At 43.4% G+C, this 27,188-nt stretch overlaps 2 protein-coding genes and 1 non-coding gene across 3 annotated transcripts; 1 reads left to right on the forward strand and 2 right to left on the reverse strand.

Annotated features, from left to right (window-relative positions):
- The first annotated feature begins 10,025 nt into the window (after positions 1-10,025).
- TRNAE-CUC lies at positions 10,026-10,098 on the forward strand. The gene has a single exon. It is a non-coding gene; the product is annotated as a tRNA-Glu (tRNA).
- A 9,660-nt stretch (positions 10,099-19,758) lies between these two features.
- On the reverse strand, positions 19,759-23,951 carry LOC120658007 (O-methyltransferase 1, chloroplastic-like). The gene is made up of 7 exons (XM_039936208.1): positions 23,652-23,951; positions 23,022-23,197; positions 22,827-22,947; positions 22,094-22,218; positions 21,540-21,668; positions 21,286-21,456; positions 19,759-20,239 (listed from the first exon to the last, which is right to left on the reverse strand). Exons 1-7 carry the CDS (start codon positions 23,923-23,925, stop codon positions 20,168-20,170), a joined length of 1,068 nt encoding a protein of 355 aa, XP_039792142.1. The 5' UTR covers positions 23,926-23,951; the 3' UTR covers positions 19,759-20,167.
- Positions 23,952-25,296: 1,345 nt separating this feature from the next.
- On the reverse strand, positions 25,297-26,949 carry LOC120658008 (polysialoglycoprotein-like). The gene has a single exon (XM_039936209.1). It carries the CDS (start codon positions 26,610-26,612, stop codon positions 25,677-25,679), a length of 936 nt encoding a protein of 311 aa, XP_039792143.1. The 5' UTR covers positions 26,613-26,949; the 3' UTR covers positions 25,297-25,676.
- Between the last annotated feature and the right edge of the window lie 239 nt (positions 26,950-27,188).

Below are 27,188 nucleotides of genomic sequence, written 5' to 3' on the forward strand. Positions count from 1 at the left end.
GCCCACGAGCCGGCCGGCCTAGCCTGTTTCCGAGGCGGTTCGGCCTCCCCTTCGACCGGTGGCTTCCTCGGCTCATAAATAGCTCGCACCTTATTCAACTCGCGGTATCTATCCACCCAGAACTCGACAAAAACCTAGGGCCAAGACCGGAGGGAGACGACGGCTGCCGCAAGTCTTCGAAGTTGTCTAGGAGATGGCTTAGGCCGCCCCTAGCCGCCATGGCCTCCCTGCGTGGTTGTGTCATGGTGGAGTTCATGAGCTAGTTGGAGTCGTCGATGGTATGTACTCGGTGGTGACGATCCAAACGAATCTATTATGTGAATAATGTCTTCATGTCATCCGATCTATTTAGCGATCAAGTATCTCCTGGGTAGACGCTTGGGAGTACCTCTTTTGTTGATTTCGTTCTTTCTTTGGTGCACTTGTTCTTAGATCTATTCTTAAGATAGGTCACTTAGGGTGTTCTTGTAGCCGTGGTGGCTAAGGCTTCATGCTGGACATACCAAAGGGGTTCGACACATCTTCGTGCTCTGAAACTACTCTACCGATAGGGAGCGCCGTGACAGGGCGTAGCCTGTGTAAGATTTGGGGTTTCGAGGGTCAATTTAGAGGTCGCGATTTAAAGAGGCTTTGGATGAGATGCATGTTGTGCTTACTCGTTTAGCTAGAACTACAACTAGAATGCGTGTGATAGGCTTAGTCATACCTTCGGTCATGCTTTATCCTTACCGATGTTCATGGATGAGATCAACCTTTGTACATCACTCATATCTATTAAAGGTTTACTCTATATGTGCAATTCATGCTTCATGTTAGGATAGATCCGTTAGATTAGATGGAAAACCTTAGGTAGTTCTTTGTCGATCCACGGATTGATAAACCTTGGGGGAGTACTCTAAGGGAAAAGCTACCACGATCCGTGCGATTGCGGTATACAAATTGGGGCGCTAAGGAGCGTCAACAACCGCCCCGACTAATGCCATATGCCTGCCTCCGAGGACTATTTTAAAGGTCACGGTTAATGCTTTTTTGTAGTATTGCGCGGCAATGGCCAGTGCGCTGAGGCCATGTTGGGTGGGACGGTAGCGGGCGGTTGGCCGCCCAGTAGGTGCGCCAAGCCTGGGACGGATGGGATAGGGGTGGCCACGCAGCAGGCGCGCCAAGGCCAGTGCGGATGGCGGTGGGCGCACGACGGCGCAGCAGGCACCCGGATGCCGTTCGCACGGGGCAGTGGTGGCTAGCCGGCCGTTGAAAGCATCTAGGCCCTCTAGGTATGTTTCGGTGATTAATGACAACCATTATTGTGACTAATGAGTTTGTGCAGCTTAATGAAATCTTATCGCTCATTGGATCATAAGTTAAAGAAGCCCCTAAATTTCATCATTCAAAAAGGCGATCTTGATATTAAACTCAAGTATATAACAAGACTAAGGATCTTTCTAGTCCTAAGTGTCGCAAGGTTGAGAAGGACACTTAGGTTAGTATAGGCTTTATAGTTTTGTAGAGATCGCACTATTAAGAGGGGTTAACGTCGGTGCAGTTGTCCAGAACGTTGGTTTTTCCTGGGATTTCTAAGGTTATACTCACCGGTTAAACCGACGATGGATTTGAGTTAGCGTCGGTGCAGTTGTCCAGAGAGTTGGTTTTTCAGTTGATCAGTGGACAACTACACTCACCGGTTAAACCGATGATACGTCGGTTAAATTGCCCGAGTTGTAACATCTAGTTTTTCAAATGGGCAGTTTACATTCATCGGTTAAACCGACAATGACTTTCGGAGGGCCGTCGGATTAACCGGCGTTGCGTACTTTTCTGGCAGCTTTTCTCCAATGGCTCTATCCGCGTGAGCTGCCTATATATACCCCTCCAATGGGTCATTTTGAACTCTCTTGACACCAGGCAACACTCATACACTCATTCTATTGTTGCGAGCCACCTTGAGCTTCATATTCCACTCATTTGATCATTCAATCATCCAAGAAGCAAGATTAAGGACTTGAGTAGAGAGAAGCGTGTGTGCATCCGTTCTTGGTGATCGGTTCTTGGTCAAGTGAAGGTCCTAACTTGTTACTCTTGGTGATTGGCAGCACCTAGGCGATCTTGGTGATTGAGGTGTTTCTTCCGGAGCTTGCAAAGTTGATTGTGGGAGCCTGAAGAAGTTTGTACGTGGCTTGAGCTCCACCACGCCGGGATGGTGAACAGAGACTCTTAGTGAGCACCCTCGTCTCAGTGACTTGGGAGGTGACAAGACTCTTAGTGAGTGTCACAATGTGGATTAGGAGTGTGTGCCAACACATCGACACCACGGGAAAAAATCTGGTCGTCTCTTGCCCACTCTTTACATTCAAGCACTTACTTTCATGCAATTTATTCATGTGCTTGACCCTAGAGATCATAACTTAGCTCTACCTTGCTTAGCTTTATAGTTGTATTCTTTATAGCTTGTGTAGGTTGCTTAGTTAGCCGGTTGGTGAATTGAGCCTTACTAGTATTGCATAGGTTAAGAATGCTTCTTTTTGTTTTAGAAATTTGAAAAAGGCCCAATTCACCCCCCCTCTTGGTCCATCGATCCTTACAGCCGTGCAACAGAGCGAGGCAGTGTGATGTGTTCAGCGCGGTGTACCGGCTGATGGCATGCGTGCGGAGGAAGAGTGAGTGGTGGAGGCTGGGCGAGAAGGAACTTCACGGCTTTCATGGCCGTAGGCGCCGGCCTTGATGGTCTTCTGGCTAACGTAGCTAACGGTAGGGCCAAGGAAGGGATGGAAGATAAAAACAAGGCCATAGAAGGGACTTACATTTATTTTAGGGCCATATAGGGAATTTACGTAAAAAAAACTATTACCCTTGTTCAAAAACTTTATTAGGCTAGTTACTTCAATACAGTTACTGCATTCAAAGGAACATACCATGAAATTAAATGGTATAAATTTTGGATCTGAATTTTAATTCTCACCAATGCATACTACATTTTGCAGGGAGTAGAATCCATATATATTGACAATAAAGGAAACCAATAAAGAGGAGAGTGTAAAAGAAGATGCATGTAGACCCATCCTTGGTTGGCACTACATAGAGGTCCCCATTGTGTTTTGGTGCCTAGAATAATCATTCTCCATTTTAGTCATTTTCGTCATCAAGTCATTTTCTGCATTGTGAGTTTTGGAGATGGTTGCATGAAGAGTTGGCACTAGTACAGAAAACCCCCTTTTATCCCGGTTCCAAACCCCCTTTTGTTCCGGTTTTGGAACCGTGACTATGAATCCGAGACAAAAGACCCTGATTATTAGTCCTGGTTCCCACAACCGGGACTAAAGGGTCTGGGCGATGAAGAAAGTATTTACTCCACATCGAAGAGTCGAACTCGTGACCTCTTGCCTTGCGTATAGGTTCTTACCATCCTACCTACACAACACATGTGACAATAGTTGGAATGCTATCCTTTTAAAATAACCCGTGGAACCCCCTTTACCAACCCGAATTAAAGGGTTTGGCTCTTTAGTCCTGGTTGAAGCCACCAACCGGGACTAAAGGTGGACTTTTAGTCCTGGTTGGTGGCTGCAACCGGGACAAAAGGGTCCTTCCGTCCCCTAGCCATTAGAACTGGGACTAATGCCTAGATTAGTTCCGAGTCCAACTGTGGCCGGGACAAATAGCAAGGACCAAAGGCCTATTCTGTAGTAGTGTGGGAGGTCATAGGAGGACTACTACTAGACGTGTCATAGTAAGTTAGAGTCACATTTTCAATAGAAGACATTATGTATTGGTTGAGATAAGCAATCAAAACTTTGATAGCCCATCAGATTTTTTACTAGTATAGATCTAAGTTTCCTTACTGATATTCGAATCTTTTATGGCTGCCACTTATAGCAGAAATGGATAGGGATGAAGAACTCAGTGAATCACAATTTTGGTAATAACTATGGTTGTTCCTCTGAAAGTAATCGGGTGCTCTAGCCTAAGAGGGGGAGGGGGTGAATTAGGCACAAATAAAAACTTAGACCTATGGCTCCAACTAGTTTGCACAAAACTTAAACTAAAACATGCTATCTAGATGTGCAACTAGGTTGTTCTAGTGTGAAACCCCTTATCCCAAAAGAGTTTAGCAACCTATAGCCTTTCCTATCAAGAAACTATTCTATGAAAGTAAAGGCACACAAATTGCTAGTATGAAATGCGGAAGCTTAACGAGAGGGATAGGAGATAGCAAACTCTTGACGCGGGTGTTTATCCCGTGGTTCGGTTAGCCACAAAGGCACACCTACATCCACGTTATTGTAGCACTCACTAAGAGTATTGCTACTCGGCCACCAAGTCTCTTCCGTGAACACAATCACGGTCACCTTGGCCCCGGGTTCCACTAAGGAGCTTCTCCACAAAGGATTGGGGTCTCCACGTCCCCCGCACAAGTATGTCGTCGCCGCTCCACACCAAGTCGGAGGGTCGATGACGTTGCCGGCGAGCTTCACGCTCCAAGGTGCCGGCGCACCAAGCTCTTGTTTTGGTTCGCTAATGAACCACAGCACAAAGGCTCGAAGCCTTGCAACTCACTCACTAAGAGCTAATCCTTTACACAACACACTCAAAGTGTGCTAAGGGCTAAGGATATGATCTTGGTGCTTTTGTATGGCTTGGAGATGTTCTTGGGTGTGTGTGGGATATCCAGCAACTCCAGCAAGCTTCAAATGGCCGGGGTAAGGCGTATATAAAGGCCACCAAGTCTTGTAGCCGTTGCTCCAACGGTCAGTTGAAAATCTGCGTATCACCGGATGAACCGATGCCTCTGGCATGGGTAGCGTCGGTTCATCCGGTCACTCTAAGCATGAAGTAGCCGTTGAACTTCTGATAGCTGACGCAGTGACCACCGGTTGAACCGATGCTTTGTACCGATGCATCACCGGTTCATCTGGTGCTTAAGAATCTTCTCCTGGGCACTGACGTCATTGCACCGACGCAATACTCCGATGCACCGTCGGTTGAACCGGTGCTGAAGAAACTTCTCCTGGGCACTTGACATCGTCTCTAGTACATAGTACGCCCAATGCACCGATGCCCTTTCTTGGACCGTCGGTTCAACCGGTGCCTATATGCTGACTTGGCTTCGATTCCTTTCTGCACCAAACTTCATAGCGTCGGTTCTTCCGACAAGCGTCGGATGCACCAATGCTTAGGCATCGGTTCTTCCAGTGCTCCTGATCCGAAGAGCGGCCCTTCGGGGCTTGCTATGCCTATCTTCTCTTTCTCTTTGTCATCACTTGAACCTAAAAGCCTGAGAATGGTCATCTTAACAATCATGTTAGTCCAAGTGTTGTGTTGTCATTCGATCACCAAAATCACTCGAAATGGCATAAATGGTGCCATGTTCGTTACATCCTCAATCTAGGATTTGTGATACTATAACCCATAGAGTAGAAAATGATGCTAGAAACATGATTGGGGTTTGTTAAAACAGAATATATGTATATAATAAGTAAAAAGTATTTAAATTTTAACTTCCTTGAAACCACCGAAGACAAATATGTATTTGTGTACTGGGTATATCAATTTAATGCATCATTATTCTAACCATGCTAATATTTTACTCAATACATTTTAGCACTTGTGTTGAGCTCTTGGTGTAACTTATATCACCAACTTACTCTGTATCAAAAATAGCTGAATGCAACAATGCTTAAAAAAAAATTAAACTTACATGAGAGACGATCACATAAAGAGGTAGGGTGCTGTAACCACATAAGATCCGGCTGGCGACACTGAAAGCAATTGGATATATAACAAATAAAGCTCACAATTTCTAAACATTTATCACAAGTATTGGTGCTGACATAGGTATTTGTCAATGATACCTCAATACAAGTCGAGCAATAGCATGTGCATGTCTTCCCATGATGCATGATTTATACCCATATGCTACCTGCAAGGTTTGATATGGATGTCAGAGGTGACCTCTACTTTTACTTACACATTTCATAAAAAAACTTTTACTTACATACTATTAGTCTAAATAAATATAAATATCATTAAAATAAGTCAAACTCTTGGAGATAATTTGATGGATGTTTGATATTTGAGTAAGCCATGTGTCTTGAGCTTGTAATTTTGTATAATAGTGTAACATACCAGATTCAAAATGAAGACAGCCTACAAATCTATGTATCAATAGTCAACTGTGGTAATATAATAAGAGTCCTCCTATATATATGTATATCTCTTTCTACATTTATCCCAAGATGATATATTTTGGGATACTAGCTTACTGTTCTTACCAAGAGCCAGAAGAAAAATGCTATCTCAAACGCTATCTGAAATAGAATGAAGTGGATCAAGCAGAGGACCACTTTAGGCCTATGGAACCAGAAAAAATCATCCGAATGAGCGACTATCACATCCCCTTCTATTGCTGTGTGTTTCTTTGCAACCTCAACAGCCAACTCAGTAATGACATGCTCCATCTTACATCCAACCACAAGCAGCAGCTGCAAAGGATTAATAAATACAACACTTAGGACATGATTTTACCTTTTAAAATGGAAACTTAATTATTTATCATTATATCTACACTTGGTTAGTGAAAAATCACCAAGAACACAGTCATTATGTGTAGTGTCTACATTATTTAGATTTTAACAACCCACATATCTAGTTAGAATTTGCAGATGTGTGGACACATGTAAATCTCTTGGGTATTGTTAACTTACAATAAAAGGTGCCAATGATAACCATGTATAGACATACCACCCTGTAACAACATCAACAAAAAAGTAGTATTAGTTTTCGAATCAAGGATAATATAGTTGTCTTAAACAAATATATTGGTCAACAATAATTCTAAAATGGTAAATATCATTTTAAACAATAGAGATACCACCGTGTTGAAATTAAAGTGATGATTAACAATAAATTTGAAATATATCATGAACATTCAGTAGTAAGAATATCATTAGCAAAGCCCAAAGGTACCAACTGCATAAGAATCAAATTTTGGCATTAGTTAATCAGTGGCGACATTACAAATTAATTAAATACCATTACAACATATGAACATTTTGTGTGTCTTGACAGCAAATAAACTTCATATGTTTACCTTATACCAACTACTTTCTTGTAATCAGCCTCAAATGCTCTAATCATGTAGTTGTAAAAGTTGAATTTCGGGTTCCCGCTGCAGTGTTTCTACAAAAAAAGAATCATATAAATGTATGTATATGTTACATAATATGACATACTGAGGAACAGATTTGATGTTTGACTGATGAGTGTGTGTACCACAATGAAGCCAAGTCGCATGGCTGTGTAGTCCTCTTCAGTGACTGACCCATAGAATTGTTTGAAGAAAGATCGCTACAAGGATAAACTAGTAGTTTGAATTTCATTGTTTTGTTAAATATAAATTAACAAAATTTTCATGTTAAAGTAAATTACCAACCATCCAAAAATCTTCCAATGTATCCCATGCCCTTTAAAGTGATCTCGGACGAATTTGAATTCTTGCACATGTTTGATCATTTGAGGACCTAGAATTTTTCCCCAATGGCATGTATATTAGGACAACTTATGTAAGCAATACCATGACGCTATAACCTAAACATGGAAGCATTTATATTTGTATCTTACCACTGTCATCATTCTGTTGGATTTTTTCTTCCCACTGCCTCCAGTTTTTCGTCTACATGACAATGTAATCTTTAGTCAATAGTAATGTATTTCCTCGTTGCTAGGAATAGAGATTTTGATGGAAAAAATACCCTCCAACAGCTTCTTCAAGCGGTTATCCAAATATAGACATCCTCCATTCCGCATTTCTTGCTAGGCAAAGATAGATAACGAAAATGGCTTTCTAGAGTATACACAAGATATAGAAAAGCTATTGGACAGTGAAAATATATAGAAAAAGATTTTATGCAGAAGTCTCTCCACATAATAATTTAGTGAGTATAATTTAGAAAGACTCTTGGAGATTCTCTAAATTTATGTATTAGTATTTCCTCCCAAATCTTGGGTATGCCAAGGAATACAAGGCATACCCCTGGCGCCACCCATGGTTTCTCATATAAGCTACATCATCTTATTGGTAGATCACAGAGGCACAGAGCATCCATTAATCAATTAAACCAAACTACCTGGATTAATAATGGGGAAAAGTCTAATTTCTACCCTTTGAACTAGCACAATAGTCCTATTTTCAACCTCAAACAATAAAATCAGACAACATGGACCACCAATAACTAATGAAACCAGGCTAATTGCGCCCTTTGAAATTTCGAAGGCGGTTTTGTATGCTTTTTTGAAAATTAAAAATTCTGATTAGATCTTTACAAAATCAAAATAGTTCATTTAAAATTAGAAAAATAGAAAACGGTTAACATTTAGAAAAATGTAGCGTACCTGTTGATGTTCTATTGGAACCTTATTTTTTCAAAAAAATTAGTAACATGAGAAAATTGGATCCAAATAACTAGCAATTAGAGTGCAAACAGATACGTTACATTTTTAGAAAAATGTTGGCACTCGTCTCGTATTTTTCTGATTCAAAATAAATTACATATAATTTTTTAGTTTGAACTTGAATATTTTTAATTTCCACAAAATGAAAACCACCTCTGAAAACCATTCAAGGGCGAAATTTGTCCGGTTTGAACAGTTGGATGGCTGTTGTTGTCCGATTTTGTAGTTGTAGGTTGAAAATAAGACTTTTGCGATAATTTGAGGATGTAAACTAGTCTTTTCCGTAATAATGGCATGTTTGCATTGGAGAGTATAGAAATTCCCCCAAGAACTTTTGCAATCCTTTTGAAGTTCATCATTTGATCCATTGTTCCCAAATTCTCTTTATGCAATGAATAAACGATTAGTACTCAAACAATATTATCTCTGAAATACATATATCAAGTTTTTTGCAAGAAAAACACCTATGTAACTTTGGTATTTATTTATAATAAGTATAAACTAGGCTGGCATTTGCAAGGTTTAGTAAGTAATAAGCAATTTTGAGTGCTTGGTTTCGGTGATCTTATTTGCACTGTCAAACTGGAGGATAGGTGGGGTACTGGGGTGGATGCCGACGTCCATAATCTCATTCTGTTATATATGTAATTGTATGAAAATGGCCAATTAATAAACCCAAGCAAGTTACAGGGCTGAAAAAGGGTAATTTACAGGTTGATGGAGACAAGTGCTTGGAAATTTATTAGAAATTGTTTTCTTGCAGTTAATGTAATAAAATATTTTAGCAGTTAGGTTCTTTGCCATAAATAAGTCGGTGCTCAACGATTTGCCAGGAAAAAGAAGACACAGAAAGGTTCTAGGTATATAATAGCTTGACTAGCTAGATGCAGGACACCAAACAGTGAGTTCTTTGATAGGTTTAGCACGCTCAGATGCTGGTCGTCACATGCTCTGCACTTACTGACACAATGCAAACAGCATAAAGTATTATTAGCAAGTGCAGAACCACGAGCTTCACTTTGTAGGTTGTAGCGGGGCTCCGCGGTTGTCGACCTCGTTTTGTTTGATTAAGAATTGTTCTGTAGGAGGGCTTCTCCGGGAACCCATCACGTGTGAATTGTAAAAATATTCTTTTTGTAAAATGAGAAGTCTGTCAGACCATCACCTTGTCATTGCCGTAAAAAAAAAGATGTTAACTTCACCTAGCTAGAAGATGAAGCCATAAGAATTGGGCCGGGCCAATTCATTTGTGGGCCCTAATCTGCACTTCCTACATGAAAATCACACGACTAGACCAAACAATGAGCAAATGCACAAAAAGGCATGAGCTAATCTCCAATCTTAGCGAAGAGATCATCCCACGGCGCGGGTGGCGGGGTGCTGGCCCCCGTGGGCGCCACTGGGTGTCTGGGTGATCGTGCGTGCTGGCCTTTGCCGTCTTCTTGATGGCGACGCTCGCCATGGCTGCCGCCGCTCCGGTTCCTACGTCTGGGCGTTCCGTTCGTGGCTATATCCAGCAGAACGTGCAACGCTCGCCGGTGGCAAAGGGATGACAAAGAATTTTATCCTAGGCATAAAAGCAATCCGTTGTAGTCTAGCTGGTTAGGATACTCGGCTCTCACCCGAGAGACCCGGGTTCGAGTCCCGGCAACGGAATTTTTCTTCTTCTTTTGTTCGTCCTTTTTATGTTGTCCCCAATGTTGTCTCGCCACGCGGTCATCTCCATCTCAGCCACGCATAAATCACATTGACAGCTTGTCCTTTTCTTCGTCTCTCCATCTAGGAAACCGGGCAAATTTCAAGGTCTTTTTTTTTGGGGTGGAACTTCTCTCGGTCAAGGTCAAAGAGCTCCTATGCCCCCTTAATTGGAAAAAGAAAACCTCAAGTTTTTCACACCACTATATAGGCAAAATGCAATACAAGAACTCTGTTACCAGCGCACCATTTCGAGAGGACATAACAAAAGGCTTTCTGATAAATAAATAAAAATCTGAAAGATGGCAACTGCCAAGGACAGAGCAAATTGCTCGCATTGGCTTTCAGTTGCTTCTCCCATTTTTTTCCTCCCGGTTGAAAATCTAAGTTACAGTAGGAGCAATTTGGTACTACAGTTCAGTATGACGCAAAACCAAATGGTGACCTTTCAGCCATCTCACTTCCCTGCAGATGCAAACAACCTTGGTAGCTGATTTCCTCAAATCTAACATCTCCGACAAATAAGGTGAATATGAATTGTGAAACCTCCTTCTAATTACAACCAAACTCCATGCTACCAAAGATTGCTTAAGGGGAACTTGAGCTTGGCAACAAACTCTTGCATGCTCCGGTAGCTCGTGCCGCCATCGGCGACGGCCATGGCGGCCTGCCGGCCGACCCTAGCTGCGCTCTCCCTGATCATGGCGTCCTCCATCAATTCCTTCACCGTCTCCCCGATCTCCCGCCCGATCACCAGCCCAGGGGCGAAGCCAGAAAAAAATGGCACCGGGGTCGGAACAAACTTACAATACCAACTTGAAAATATAATGTCATGCACAATGTCGATAATTGATGAAATTACAAAGGGCATGTTGTGACAAATACAAAATAAATTTTCATCCTTTCACAGTAGTAGCTGCCTTGTCTTGTTTCTTCTTTCTGCGGCTACGATCCTCCATCTTGTTAAAGCGATCTATCACATCATCAATTAGAATTTTGGCTAGAAATCCTTGTTCCACAAAGCATATGATACAATCATTCATAAATTCATCGCCAATACGATTTCATAATATTGTCTTCACAATTTTCATTGCTGAAAAGCATCTCTCGACCGATGCAGTGGCAATAGGAAGAACTAGTACTAGCTTGAGAAGCCGATAGACCAAAGAAAAATTAAGATTCTTTTGAGTATGCACCATCAACCTAGCAAGCTCAGAAATAGTATTCAAATTGGCAAATCTTTCATCAGCTCGCACATTATCAATGTAAATCAGAAGCTCGCGACCAAGATCCTTCAGTTGTGTTGAATTGAAATCATCAGGGTATGACTTAGCCAATTCCATCAAGCTCTCAAATTTGAATGCCTCAAAAGAATTCTTGGGGTTGAAAGCAGCAATCTGAGTAAGCAGTTTAGAATTAACCTCATTGAATCGGTCACTAAACTCTGCAAGTTGCAAGTCAATAATTGGGTTCAAACAATCATATCTGTAGTGTTGATAGTTGCTGCGATTGGTCTTTTTTCTTGGATTATGACGATCGATGTAGTCCTCCTCCATATCCAACTTAGGAATATCGTGTTCTTCGCAAAAGGAGTACACAGTCTCCAATAGAGAATCACAGCCATCATCTCTAAGTTGCTGAAATTTTTGTTTGGTTAACTTCACCTCTAACATGGCCTCCAAGATATCTTTATCTTTCCTTTGCAATGACAGTGATAAAGAATTTGCATGTCCCAAAATAAGCAACATTAACTGCAAGTGGAACACAAAATCAAAATCTTTGAGATAGGTCATGAGACCACGAGCTTGACATCTTTTTGCATCATTTGGGTCTTCTTTTTCAACATATTGAAGCACTTCAATAACTTCAGGGTGCAGATTGCTAAGGCTCTTGAGAGTTTTATAGTGAGAACCCCAGCGTGTGTCTCCAGCTCTTTGAAGGGACTGCTCTTGATTTAATCCAGTTCCACTATTTAGTTGTCCACTGCCTATGTCTTTTTTCACCCTCTCTTGTTGACTTTCCCGAATCATATCTTTACGTTTGCAAGAAGCTCCCGCCACGGTTAGCAATAGGGATACCATGTCAAAGAAATCACTAGCGTCATCATTCTTTTTAGCTACAGCGACGATGACTAACTGAAGCTGATGAGCAAAGCAATGTATATAATATGCTGAGCTGTTCTCTCTCATGATTAAAGCCCTCAAACCATTGAACTCACCTTTCATGTTGCTGGCTCCATCATAACCTTGTCCTCTGACTTGGCTATAGCTCAATCCATACTTATTAAACACATAATCGATGTTAGATTTGAGACATGAAGCTGATGTTTCTTGCACATGAACCACAGCAATGAGTCTCTCCTTTATCTCCCCGAGCATATCAACATAACGCAAAACAATAGCCATTTGTTCCTTACCAGAAACATCTGCTGACTCATCTACTAATATGCAAAAAACATCCCCTCCAATTTCTTCAATGATAGATTTCACTATGATCTGCAAAAAAAGGTAACATAACTAATTCATCAATGTGGACTATGAAAGATGACATAATTTGTGAAAAAATAATATCACCAGCTGCTGTTACCTAAGAAAAACAATTTGCAATGTCCTTTTGAATCTCTGGAGCAATCATTTTACTATTTTTAGGAGCCTTACTTATAGCTTTCTTTACCATGTCATTTTCCTCTGCCAAAAGCTGTACCAACTCTCGAAAATTTCCTTTATTTGTAGACTCCTCTGATTCATCATGCCCACGAAAAGCTAAACCTTGATTCAACAAGTATCGAACAGCTTTAATTGAAGTTCTCAACCGAATCAATTGCTGCTCTTTCGTGATATTACTAAGCTTGTTCAATTGAGCACCAATTGATTGGCCGGGCTTCAACAAATTTTCACATCGTTTCACAGCTATATTATGAAAACTATCACACTTGGTGCCTACATGATCTCGAAGCCTCTCAGATTTGTTCCAGCCATCCCAGCCATCAACTACAAATGCATCATTCCCACCTTGGCCCTTGTGGGAGTCTCTAAATAAGTAGCAGTAGAAACAAAAACACTTATCCACCTTTTCACTATACTCTAGCCAATTGTATGTAGTGAACCATGTAGGTTGACATCGACGTGGATGACCGGCTATCATTGTTTCTGGAAACTTAAAACCAGGTTGTGGTTTAAAAGGGCCTCTAATCAGATACTTTCGTCTTACATCATCTTGTAGTGTTTGGCCTATGTAATTTGATATTCTCCTTCTGTCTGCTGGATCATATGGAAGCTCATCAAACTTTACCTCATGACGTGCGATTCGTGAAGAATGATGAGTAGAATGATTGGTGTTTAATGCATCACCATCTCTTCTTGAAGTGCCTCTATCAGGACTGTCATCAGCAGCAGCTGGGGGTGATTTCCTTTTCAAGAATCGTTCCAACGTACATTGATTTCCTACCAAATTAGTTAACCATCAACATAATTAAATACTAAATTAGATACTGAATGCAAAAAAAATATCTAATTTGCACCTTTTCTTACCTGACATTTTGTTGGATTGTTGGAACCAGGAGTAGAACTATCGAAGAAAGTATTTCCCCAGAATGCAAGCAAGAAAACTTTCTGTTTGACTATGCTTTCCCATCACGTTGCTGAAACAAAAATTAAAAATATAAAAACCTAATATCCCAATTCCCAAAGAACCCAAAAGAAAAACCCTAATAATCAACTAATCAAGTAAGAAGGGACCAGATTATCAATTGAGTAGCAGATGGGGTTACCTCCTCCGAGGTTGACTCCACTCATGATTCATGGCCGAGCGGATGCACGAGCATAGAGCGATTTGGCCAGTTGGCCTTGATTGAATCGGCGCAAGAGAGAAGAGGAATAGTCGCAGAGAGAAGAGTAAGAGTCGCTGTCAGGTTGTAGATCGATTTTTCTGGGTGTGATCGTTTTCTTCTTGTTGCCTCCGTGCTGCCCGATGGACCCTGATGGCCTGATATGCCTCTGCCCTCTTGGGCCAAGTTTTACATGCTAGTGTACATTGGCTTGGGCCAATTTATGGTCATGGACGTGCATATTTTGCTCTGCAACTTGCAACGAGATGCTACGGTGCTACCTGGGCTGGGCTTACCGGGGTCTTGTTGATTTTTTACTGGGGTCCTACACGGTGAAAAATTGCTGGGTACTATGAATTTCACGAAAGTCGTCGGGGTCGGCGGACCCCGACGCGACCACACAGCTCCGCCCCTACGTTCCAGCTCCACTGCTCCTTGACTCCTGTCTCCTTGGGCACGGGAAGGCCGTGGAGCTAGAGGGCGGCCTCCCTCGGCAGCAGACACCGTCGGGAGTGCGGCCACCACGGAGCAGTCGGCGCCGCTGTGGCACGAGGTCGAGCCATCGAGAGCGCCGACGAAGCGGGAGAAGGCGAGCAGTTGATTCAGTAAATGTTGTAACGCAAGCACGCTAACAATCCATTGTAGTCTAGCTGGTTAGGATACTTGACTCTCACCCGAGAGACCCGGGTTCGAGTCCCGTCAACGGAATTCCTTTTATTTTTATTTTTGGGCCGTTTCTACCTGCTCATCATTATGCTAAGGAGGCATGCCTAAGTCATGTGTTGGCTAAAGTAACGTCCCCTCTCCATAATAGCATTAAACCACCACTAAGGCCCTCCGAACTTACTGCCTCTGCGTTAGGAAAACCCAGCGATTTCTTCAAAACCATAGCCCGATTTCTGTGCATCTTTGTTTCCATCAAAAACAACACTGCAGGCCTCACTGTCTGCAGCACATGGTGTAGTTCTTGAACTGCCTCAGGCCGCCCACTGCCCCGGCAGTTCACACTTAGGAGATTCATTGTGCCCGGCGTGACCGCTCCTTGGAGACCCAGATATTCATGCTATCAAAACACACACACGGACCCTGGTGTTTTCACAGAAGCAGGGTAGTTCGAACAAAACGTCGAACACCTTGAGGGCAGCCGTAGAGCATCCTATTCAGACTCGTGCAACTGCAGGTAGTCTTAAAGAAAAGAGGGCAGAGCGCAGCAAGGATGACCTCCGCGACGAGAACAAAGATGTGGCGCGTCACCAAAGATCGGTGTTGTAAAAGGGGGCGGCGGCGCTAGAGGCGGCAGCGCTGGAGCAGTGGCGACACTAGGGCGGCGGCGGCGCTAGAGCGGCGGCGGCGCTAAAGTCTGTCGAGGTCGCATATAGATGTCTTACTCTCGTGTGAAGCTTTAGGCGTTCGACATTGGCGCCTAACTGGTTTTTATGGGGAACCGAGGAGGGAAATGCGTAAGAATAGTTGGTACCTTCTCCGATTTCTACGAGCACAGCTGAATGCACCATGGCTGTGTGTTGGAGACTTCAACGAAGTGCTTGAGGCAAATGAGCAATTTGGTGGAAACGAGAGGGAACAATGGCAAATGGATGGCTTCCAGAAAGTGGTGCATGACTGTGGTTTTGTCGATCTTGGCTTCTCAGGTTTGCCATATACATGGGATAACCGGCAAGACGGTGACAGGAATGTTAAGGAATGTTAAAGTCCGCTTGGACCGGGGTTTGGGTGACCACAGGTTCCTGGAGCTAATGGGGGAGACTGTGGTTAAGCACATTCCCCTAGCTCAATCTGATCATTGTGCTGTACTAGTGGAGATTCGCATGTCACAAGGAGGAGAGAGAAAGAATAAAAGGAGAAATCGACGACCTTTTCGATATGAAAACATGTGGCAGCGGCATGATAATTATTTACCGTTTGTGGAGAGAACATGGGATCCGGGGCCAGGCACTAGTGATTTATCTTCAGTTGCATCCTCACTAGCTGCATTGCGATCCTCCTTGAGCTCCTGGGATAAAGAGGTATTTGGTTCTGTGAAAGAAAAGATCAAATCCATCCGGGAAAAGCTTGAGGAGGAAAGAAGTGACACCTTGTATAGAGGGCCAACAGTTCGAGAAAAGAACCTCATGGCTGAGCTTTCAGAAGTTCTAATGAGAGAAGAAATGATGGAACGACAACACTCTCGAGTTGAATGGTTACGGGAGGGCGATAGGAATACGGGTTATTTTCAGGCAAAAGCTAAAGCACGAGCGAGAACCAATAGAATTCGAACTCTGCGTTCTGAGGATGGAACAGTTTACACATCGCAAAAGGATCTACAAAGGCTAGCAAGCAACTTCTATCAACAGTTGTTCACAGCCCAAGCTGATTTGCAGCCAGAAAAGGTGTGTGATTTTGTGCCGCGGAGAGTGTCGGACCAAATGAATGAAATGTTGTGCCGGCCGTTCACTCCTGAGGAGGTTGAAGTAGCCCTGTTCCAGATGGGACCGAATAAGGCTCCTGGGGAGGATAGTTTCACAGCTGGTTTCTTCCAAAAGCATTGGGCTTTGATGAAAGAAAATGTGACAGTAGCGGTGTTGGGTTTTTTGAATGGTGGTGAACTCCCAGAGCAAATCAATAGGACAGTACTGGTTCTTATCCCTAAAGTTGCCAATCCACAGGAGCTCACACAATTCAGACCAATTTCTTTGTGCAATGTGCTTTACAAACTCTGCTAAAAAACAATGGCCAATAGACTTCGGTTGGTGTTAGATGAAGTTATTTCTGAGGAGCAGAGTGCATTTATTCCTGGCCGGCTTATTACAGATAATGTGGTGATTGCTTACGAGTGTATACACTACCTGAGGAACAAAAAGGGTAAGTCCGGTGCATGTGCAGTGAAGCTTGATATGGCTAAAGCTTACAACCGGGTGGAATGGAACTATTTGAATTTGGTGATGGGTGCCCTTGGTTTTGCTGATAGATGGCATGATCTGGTGATGCGTTCATAGTCACAGAATTCGGGGTCGATGTCTCATCCCACGACCCGGGAACGCTGTTCCGATTCGAGGGTCGGGGTCGAAGAGGGTCAGTGTCCCATTCAAGGTTGGATCGCGTCCCGGTTTGAGAGGGGTCGCAGCCCCATTGCTAGCAGATTTAATTGGGATAAGAAGGTTATTGATAGCGGATTGAGGTGGTTTTTATTAGATAATAAGCTGAGTACGTGTAGTATGATCTAAATGTACTATTTTGTATGTTTCTTATATGCTTGTGCAGATTAGTTTCTTCATTAATAGCACACATATATATATATATATATATAGTTTTTGTCTTTTTAAAGACGCATCGACCCGAAAATATCGACCCGAATGAATTAGAGTCGCGTTCCACATAATAATTTATCGTTCCATAGAGATATACCCCCTTCGTACCACAATTTTATAAAGTGACGTCCCTCGACCCTCGACCCCGTTCCTCGACCCGGTCGACCCAGGAACTTTGTGACTATGGATGCGTTGTGTAACCTCTGTCTCTTTCTCGGTTCGAGTGAATGGTATGCTCTCCCAATCCTTTATACCGTCTCGTGGAATCAGGCAGGGTGATCCGATCTCGCCGTATCTGTTTTTGTTATGTGCGGAAGGACTGACTTGTATGCTAAAAGCAATTGGTCCACAATATATCTCGAGAGGGATTCGGGTTAGCCAACGTGCACCATGGATATCCCACCTGTTATTTGCAGATGACTGCCTAATCTTTAGCCAGGCAGACAGGAGGAATGCTGATCGGATTGCACAGATCCTAGACATTTACAACAAGGGCTCTGGACAGTTGGTAAACAAGCATAAATCTGCTGTGTTTTTCAGTGATAATTGTGGTCCGGGTGTCAAGCAAGAGGTGCTTCAGTCTCTTGAGATTACTACTGAAGCACTGGGAGAAAGATACTTGGGACTACCTACGGCAGTAGGAAAGGTGGCTGATGGTACATTTAATTTTTCTGCTGATCGTATAAGGAACTTTGTGTACGGTTGGGGAGAGAATGATTTGAGTTGTGCTGGTAGAGAAGTTCTGATCAAAGCTAATGCTCAGGCGGTTCCTACATATACTATGAGCTATTTCAGGTTACCAGCTCCTGTGTGCAAGAGAATGAAGACATATATCTCAAATTACTGGTGGGGAAGTGCAGTGGATAGTCACAAAATCCACTGGCAGAGATGGTCGAAATTGACGACGCCGAAGGGGGAAGGGGGCATGGGTTTCCGGGACCTGCCTCTCTTTAATAAGGCGATGCTTGGGAAACAGGGATGGAGATTAATTACAAGGCCGGATTCACTTTGTGCAAGGGTAATAAAGGGTAAATATTTCCCGAATGGTGAATTCCTGACAGCAAACAGGAAGAAAAGAAGTTCTGAAACTTGGAGAGCTATGTTACATGGGAGAGAAGCATTGGTGAAGGGGATAATTAAAAGAGTTGGCCCTGGATCATCAATTAATATTTGGAATGATAACTGGATTCCAGGGCTTCGTTCTCTAAAGCCTACCACACGGCTGGAAGGAGCTTCTGTACATTTTGTAAATGAGTTATTTTTGCCGGGGACAAGAGTTTGGAATGTTGACCTGGTGCAGGACTCTTTTATATCAAGGGATGCTGAGGAGATACTGAAGATAAGGCCTGGTGCTCGAATGGAAGATGATGGGCTGGGCTGGGTGCATGAACGGAGTGGCCAATATTCTGTACGTTCAAGTTATCGGCTACTGAAAATGGAACAGAGTGAAAGGGAGACAGATGTTGCAAATGAACCTAGCTCTTCTTGTGAAGCGTTTTGGTGGAGAAAGCTTTGGAAGCTAAAAATACCGCCAAAAATTCGCATCTTCTGGTGGAGATCAATTCATAATTACCTGCCGTCTAAACAAGAACTGAAGAGGAGGCATGTGACCCAAGAGGACTTTTGCGAGGTATGTGGAACGCAGGGTGAGTCAATATATCATATTGCTTTTGATTGTACCATTGCAAAACGATTCTGGCAGGCAACTAAGGAGATTACCGGAGTAAAACTACCGGAGCTGCGTACGAGTATGTGGGCGAAGGATTTACTTGCAGGTGATTGTTGTTCGGACACGGATGCGGCCATGATTATTTGTGGTGTCTGGTCGCTATGGTCCGGAAGAAATGCGAGAAGGCATGGACGTGATCGCTGGGATCCAAACGCTGCGGTACGGCATGTGGTGGCAATGCTGGAGGATATGATGTGTCTGGAGACGACAAGTATGCTGGCACCTCCTCGTCAGCGGATCATGTGGAAGAAGCCACCACTAGGTTGGATGAAGGTCAATACTGATGCTGCCTTTGTTTCGGCCACTGGTGATGAAGCAGGTGGCGCTGTTGTGAGGAACTCGCAGGGAGAGATTATGATGGCAGCAGCAAGATTTTACAAACACCTACCGGATGTGTTAACAAGTGAAGCACTGGCGGCGCGGGATGGTGTGATGCTGGCTCAAGAGCTTGGAGTGGAGCAACTAATTCTGGAGCTTGATAATTCTACTCTAGTTGCATTGATCCGGTCAGAAGATGGGGGCTGTTGTGCAATTGCAGGTCTTTGGCAAGAAATCCGGGAGCGTAGCAGGGTTTTCCATTCTTTTGATATTTCTTTTGTAAATAGGGAGGGCAATGAGGTAGCTCATCTGTGTGCGAGCAAGGCCTCGGCGTCATTTCCTTTGCTGTCCTGATCTGGCTGCTTTCCGAACTGGCTAATGGAAGCAGTTAGCAAGGATTGTAATAACCCTGCGATTCAGTAATGAAGCTCCTTTCTGCTCAAAAAAAAAAAGTCATGTGTTGGCTAACAAACATATCCGAACATTCCTGCTACAAAAAATTTGATCCCTCCCTCCATATGGGATTCCTATACTGCGCCATGCTTATGTTTTCTCTTTGTTTGTTTGCAAAGGACCATGTGCAAGTCAGTTCAGCCTTTCACATCTGCTCCGATAATGCAAACTGTTTACATAACAAGTGAAAAAAATGGTACTTGCCTCTTCTGATCAAACATTCAATATGTTTTAAAGACCGCTGATTCTTCTACTCTCCATGAAGAAACTTGGCTCCAGTTTGACCAGCATGGTCCTGTTTCTACCAGGTCCCTTCTAATCCATGGCAAAGTTTCTGCACAAAGCTAAAACCAGTAAACCACTATCGAGCCTCATTTGCATCAAGCATCACGTAGCTGACTAGAGTTCCTCAAATCCTTCTTCGTCGGCATCCTCCTCTATTCTTTCAAAATGCATCCAGAAGCTCTCCATCTACCAAAGCCAGGGAAAGGAAAAATGAACTTCGTCATGCCAACCTAAGGATGACTTAAAGTAAAAAAAAAAAGAGGAATTTTTAAGGCTGATTTCACAAGCAAGATTTGATAGAAGGATATGTGGTAAGGTTCTTATGTAATCCTTTTTTTTACACCGGTTCTTATGAAAGTACTGTTGCAGAAAGGTACAAACTAGTACAGGTGGTAAGCGACAGCAATCCAGATTTTTCCTTCAGGCCATGGAAACGGTGAGAGGTTGCACCATTTGCTATTTCTGAGCTAGTAGTTTCTTGGAGATTCATCTATAAATTTGACTTTTCCAGATAGGTTTCAGTGTTTCACATTCAACTGCATTTTCTTTTTCTAGTCACAGAGTTGATGCAAGGACCTGATCTCTTGGCTGTCTGATTGCACAGGTATTACAACTGGATGGTCAGAGAATAGGTCCTGACAAAAGAATGCCACTAGGAACTAGCTGGGTATCAGATCTACAATCAAAATTTCTCAACAGAGCTATAAACGATATGGAGCAGTGAGTCACATACTACCAATAGTGAAGCGTTTTCTTTTTCATGAAAAAATTGAGTATGTATATACCATTTTCTCATATGGTCCAAAACCAATTTGAACATAAAACACATGGGCCCTCAATGGTTTATTACTTGTACGTGCTTTTTTATGCTAGGATACTTAAATGTATTGTTGGCACTTGGCAATGTATTTCATACAGAATTGATAGTGATAGCTAAAAATAGGCTATCAAAAAGTTTGTTTTTTGCCTGGCTCTTGAAAAAAAAAATCAGACTGTTCTAGACCAATATCAGGTTGATATTTTCAGAATCATTTGAATTTAGATTTCATAGTGCCTACCAGAAAGCAGTCATAATTTGCTAACTGTTCCTCTAGCAGGATACATTCTGCTCAGATCATATTGGCCAGAAGCCGGTGAAATATTGGCCATGATCTTAAAATCTGCTCAGATCATCTTAACTTTAAAATATCGAAGTGAAAAAAAAATCAAGTGGAAATTATTCTCTGGCTTACCTGTGCGTCTGAAAACCGCAGCTGTTCTGCAACAAAAAGCATTCTGCCACGTCGTTCCCATGGAGTAGCTAGATCTAAGCCAATATCCTTTGCAACATCATCATATTGCACAAAGTTGACTCGAAAACCCTGAGTAAAGAAAAACTTTTCCAGATTCTCCTGTTCCAATGCCTGCAAGACATTGTACAGGGGAACAATTATTGACAACCCATTCTAAAGACAATATGGGATTTTGAAGTATATTCGTAATCAACCATGTCCATTGATGCCGTACAATCTGGAAAATTGGGCAGCTCTCCTATGAAGATACTTCCTTTCATTGCTAAATTACTTATAACATGAAGGAGATTTTCCAAACTCGTGGTTGTGGGCAGAGGTAAACCCTGCAATGATTAAAATTTCATTACACAAAAGGCAGATGACCATAGGACCAAGAGAACACCAAATATCCAAATTAATGACACAAAAAACCAATGATAATGTTCGAGAGTGCATGTACACTAGGAAGGTTTTCCCTGTTTTGAACTTGGTTTCATGGTTTGAGGTTTCATGGTGAATACATTTAGCACATAATCTGCTAGTGTTAAGACATAAATTGGTTCAATCCTTTCATGTTGTTACTGACTGAAAGCTAAGAGCACAAAAAGTTAATATATACCATGATTGAATTGCTGCATCGTGCTCCAGTCCAATCAAAACATTTGTAAATTCGGATTTGAAATATGCATTTTTGGATAGAATTAAACAGATATATAAGGAGATGAACTAAAAATTTACCAAGGTTACGATTTTAGGTTAAGCTAACTACCTGCAGTACCCACAAGCTGAGCCTATTCCCATTGAAACCATTTTTGCTCAAGCCCTCTTGTAAATCAGGGGACTCCAAAGGAGTATGAAGCACGACACAATTTCGTGATACTTTTGCTCCAGATCCTGTGAACCACAAGAAATAAGGAATGCACATTAAATTTTGGCAATCATTAATGATGCTCTCAGTTTTCTTAAAAAAGTAAGAAGATCAATCAGATGCCACTGAAAAGTTCATGGGCACTATCGCTTTAGTGACCGCGCCATGACAACGGGGAAAACACACAACAAAGGGCCTTTTTTTTGCGCAAACCAGGGCTCCTACCCTGGTTAGCAGCCTTGTAACTGGAGGACAGACCACAGTACAATTAGCACATTCTCACTACATCTGTTTCAAATAATCGACTTCTGTGATTACAAGCTTCTGTGGAGAACTACTTTCTCCAGGTGCTATTTTTTTATTACCAAATCTGTTCTTTGGAAGGATTGAAGGACTTGACTAAATAAAACTTGATAGTTTGAGGGCTCAAAATCAAGCCAGAAAATCATTAGTACAGTGGCTTAATTGACCAAACTAAAATGGTTCATGTACTGAAGGAGGTATATTGTTGAAAAAATGGCAGATCATATGTTTTGATAGAACTAACAGCATAAACATGGGGAGAAAACTTGTCATCAATTGTTCGAAACAAATGAAACAAAGGAACTTTTGATTCTATAAGTCCATATTACACCTCTAAGCTGCTGAGTTGCTGCACTGAAAACTGTTCCTGGTGACACGTCATATACAACAGATAGCCTAGGCCAGCTCAGCCTGTATGGACGAGTGTCCATTCCATCTGTCAACAGAACAATCTATAAGGAATGAGCCAACATATTCTCCATCAGTTGGAAGCAAAGGGTTTAGCATAACATTTAGTTAAATTTACCTGTCTAATATCTTCTGAATTGCTGATCAAACTCTGTAATTTGTCATCAATATATCTGGTTGTTAGCCTATATTGGTCTTGGCAAGCCACTGCATGTGAAACTAGATGATCCATATGACGATGTGCCACATCGTGTGAAAGAAGAACTGCGGCATATGGATCGATGAAAAGAGGATCTGCAAGCATAGCATCATTACATTTGAACCAACAAATCAGCACACATTTGCAGCCTAACGAAGTTAATACTCTACAGTGGTTATTATCAGAGGTTTCCAAGGAAAGAGTATAGCATGATTCAAACACTAGTGGACATACACCAACATTTGCATCATGATAAACTTAGCATCTCCCATTGTGATTAAATAACTTGAAAGTGAACCATGTCAAATAGAGTGCACGTGTACCATTCCCTTGCTAAATAAGTCCATAATGGAAAGAATATAATTATATACAGCCACCGAGGTTTCGCCTTTCGCAAGTGAAAAAGAATCGCAATGGCAGGTAGTTCGAGATGAGCAACTATATCTTATCCTCAATTCTTCGAACAGGCAGCGCGCAGTTCAGCAGCACTAGCCAGATCGAAAACTCAATCAACCAACAACGCATGAAAGGTAGTCAGGAAAAAAAAACCTGAGCGGCGAGACTCCTCGTCCCGGACGCGAGCGGCGCGGAGGGCGGCGAGGAAGTGCTGGTCGACCTCCTCGGGCTCCGGGATCGGGCCTCCGCGGGGCGCGTCGGCGGCGGTGGCCAAGGGGGGCTGCGGCGAGCGCCTCCTGCTGCCCAAGGAGCCGGCACAGCAGGACGGGCGTAGCGGCGGCGGCAGGGTCGGCGGCGTGAGACGCACGGTTGGGGCCGCCGCCGCCGCCGCCGCCGGTGAGGCAGTGATAATGCATAATCCAACCATTCTTCTCCAGTTTCCGTTTTGGTTGCCGGGAAACGTATTCCAAATCCTGCATGCAAGTAGGCAGTAGATGACAACATGAACTATCCATTAAAGTTTTGCTCACGTTAATACTGTTCTCTCACTATATGAAAAGTAGAAAAGGATCATGATAATATTTCGAGCAAGTCATTTTTTCTGCATAATCCCTCAAATAAAAGGTAGTTCGTTAGGTGCCCTCCTTAATAGACTTCTCTTCTTTTGTTGCACAATTCATTTTTAGTTCAAGTTATCCCGAATAGTATCCAACATCATCACTCCCTCTATATTAGAAATATTGCACTATGTTTTTTGTTGTTTAAGGCTTTAAGCCTTGAGATATTTAAATTGCATGAAGATAACGACATAATATTTTTTTAGAAAAAATACTTTTCTAACTAGATCATCATGTCTTCCATCACTCACAAGCTTTAAATTAGTTAAAATACAGTTTAGATCAATGAAAACTACAGTTTAGATCGTGGTTTAATGAGTCAAGGATTGTGTGTGGGTGTCAAAAGTCAAACTATTCACGGTAGTAAAATACTCTGTAATTGTAACAGTAGTTTGTCTACTGGCTGTATCACTAGTCGTCTTTTCTTCTTCGCACTAAGTAAACACACTCATATACATTGGAGAATGATCCTCTAGCATGATCCTCTGACTCCGCTGAGCTCTTTGGAAAAGATGATGAAAAAAATGATGAGTCAAACTACGCACGAGCACGGATAATGTTGGTTATCCATCCATATTACATGTATTTGGGATTCAGGTCCGAATTTGGTTCACAAAAAATGATGAAAAATGAATTTGGATATCCATATTCACATTTTAGATATACGAATTCGGCTAATTTGTATAGTCACATACTTTCTACCCCTTTTTGTAGAGATGATTATTTCATGGCTTGCATGCTTTTTGTGAAAGCTGATTTCTTGGTTGGTTGAAGAGGCCGTGTCAAGGGGAGAAGAAATATTTCAGAAGTATATTTGCTGTAAACTATCTGTCAGAGGTTTGATATTACCGTGTGATGTCGGTTGAACCTTCTATTATTGTTCCATGAACCTATGTCTGTGTATGACTGTATGTTTGGCGAATCTCCATTTAAAACTATGTATTTTTTTTGCTTGCTTTTCTCTATTTTTTTTTGGAGTAGTACGTATTTCTCTTCTTCTTCTTTTTCCTTTTTGATGCTATACCTTAAGGGTAGTGCGAACCAATATGCGCGATCGAAAAGAAATATTTGCTCACCAAAATGTGCAACTCGGCATTAACTCGGCATTCACGTTTAATAGTTTGACAATTGAGAAAAACATGACATTAAGTAAGGTGTACCACAGATATACAAGAAAAAGGTAGGATTCAAACCCTCTCACAATCCATGATGCCAAACAGACTCTTACATTCAAAAATTGTTACAATCCAACTTTTTTAAAGAAAAAAAATCTATAATCTTAGTTTCAAAAAAAATCTATAATCTGCAGGCTGCTTTGCACAGCCACAAGCTAAAACAAACATGTCGTACTCTGGCATGGGCCTCAGTCTTGCTCCAACACAGGCCCACCATGTAGCCACATTCATCTAAATGGGCCTCATGTTGTGCTGAACCAGCCCAATCATAAGCTTCATTATTATTAGTGGATAATAGTAGTAGTTTGGAGTGGGGAAAGGACGGCAGATTTTGCCATGGAAGGAGCGTCTTTGAACAGGCGGCGAAGCCCGCGTCGTGGCGCTTATCATTCTGACTTGGTGTCGTTGGCATCGTCGTCGGTAGCGGTCTCGTCGGACCCCGGCGCCGGCGCAGCGGCAGAGTCCCCAGCTGGCGCATCGGCATCGGCGGAGGAGGATCCAGATGGCGCCGGCGCGCTGGAGGCCTCGCCGTACGAAGGAGCATCAGCGGCGGCCGCCGGCGAGTCAGCAGCAGACGGGCCGCTGGCGCCGCCGCCGGACGACGACTCCGACGAGGCGGCAGGTCCCTCGGCGGCGGCAGGGGCGTCCGCCGACGAGGACGAGGCGTCGGTGGCCGGCGAGGCGTCGCCGCCGAAGGGCGCGGCCGCCCCGTACGCCGGCGCGGCGGCGTCGGAGGGCGGCAGGGCGATGTCCGCGGACATGGACCCGGACGCCTCGGTGATGAGGTCGAGCGTGACGCGCAGGAGCTTCTCGAACTCGAGGCTGTTGTTGACGACCTCGTCCTTGTCGGCGTTCTTGGGCGCGTCCTTGCAGGCGTCCTCGCAGGTGGAGGTGCCGCCGAGCGTGGAGGAGAGCCAGGACTTGAGCTCGAGGAACTTGGCGTCGGTGGGCTCCCGGATGAGGCCGTTGAGGTGCGCCATGGCCTCCTCGACGTCGTCCCCGCAGCTGTCGAAGCACTTGAGCAGGGCGGTGTCCTTGGTGCTGAGCTTGCCCTCCAGGGACGTGGCCATCCCGGCGCCCCTCTCGGCCGTGAAGGCCACGAACAGCTCGGCCAGGCGCCGCGGCGTCGCCTTCTGGGGCTGGGCATCCGGCTTGGCCGTCAGGCCGTCGGCGCAGATCATGGGGAACTGCGACTTCAAGCACGCGGCGTCCACGTTGTCGCGATGGACGCTGTCGTCGGCCACGGTCCGGGCGGCCGCCGCGCCGGAGACGAGGACGGAGAGGAGGAAGAGAGGCGCGAGGGAGGAGCGAGACATGGCCATGGCGCAGGAGGTGGTGATGCTCGAATTCAATGGAGCTAATAGAATCCTTTAATTTTTGCGTGGCTGTTCTGCTAGCTCCTGGGGTACGCTTATATACCGTGGGGTTTCCGAAGGCCACCGAGCGACCTGTTCTTCGTCTTCGTGTATGGCATCCCGCCATTGTTGGAGAGTGGAAGGTGGCATCCGCGACACATGGTGGGTCGTCTCGGGTTTCCAGGATGAGTGCCTTCTCCGACAGGTGTCCTCTTTTTTTTTCCTTCTTTGGCCGCAGTGGAGATGTGTGGCTCTCATCTCCTCCTCGGTCAGGGTTGTTTCAACGTTTTTGCGCTATTGCCAAAACGGTGCCACCACGAGGACCTTGATTGATTAAGAAATATAACAAGGGAAATATTTTAGCCCCTTTCCTAACTATTCGTTGTGTTGAAGAAAAAATAGATTAATTAGTGATCAATATTGTAATCATTTATTTAATTAAATAATTAGTGGGTAAATACAAAGGGGAACTACCACCCCGAAGGGGTGCCTCGAAAGGGCCACTTCCATACCTGTTGGCAGAGTATATATGTAAAATCTCTC

Source organism: Panicum virgatum, chromosome 2N (genome assembly GCF_016808335.1).
Source record: "Panicum virgatum strain AP13 chromosome 2N, P.virgatum_v5, whole genome shotgun sequence".
Classification (NCBI taxonomy): domain Eukaryota; kingdom Viridiplantae; phylum Streptophyta; class Magnoliopsida; order Poales; family Poaceae; genus Panicum; species Panicum virgatum.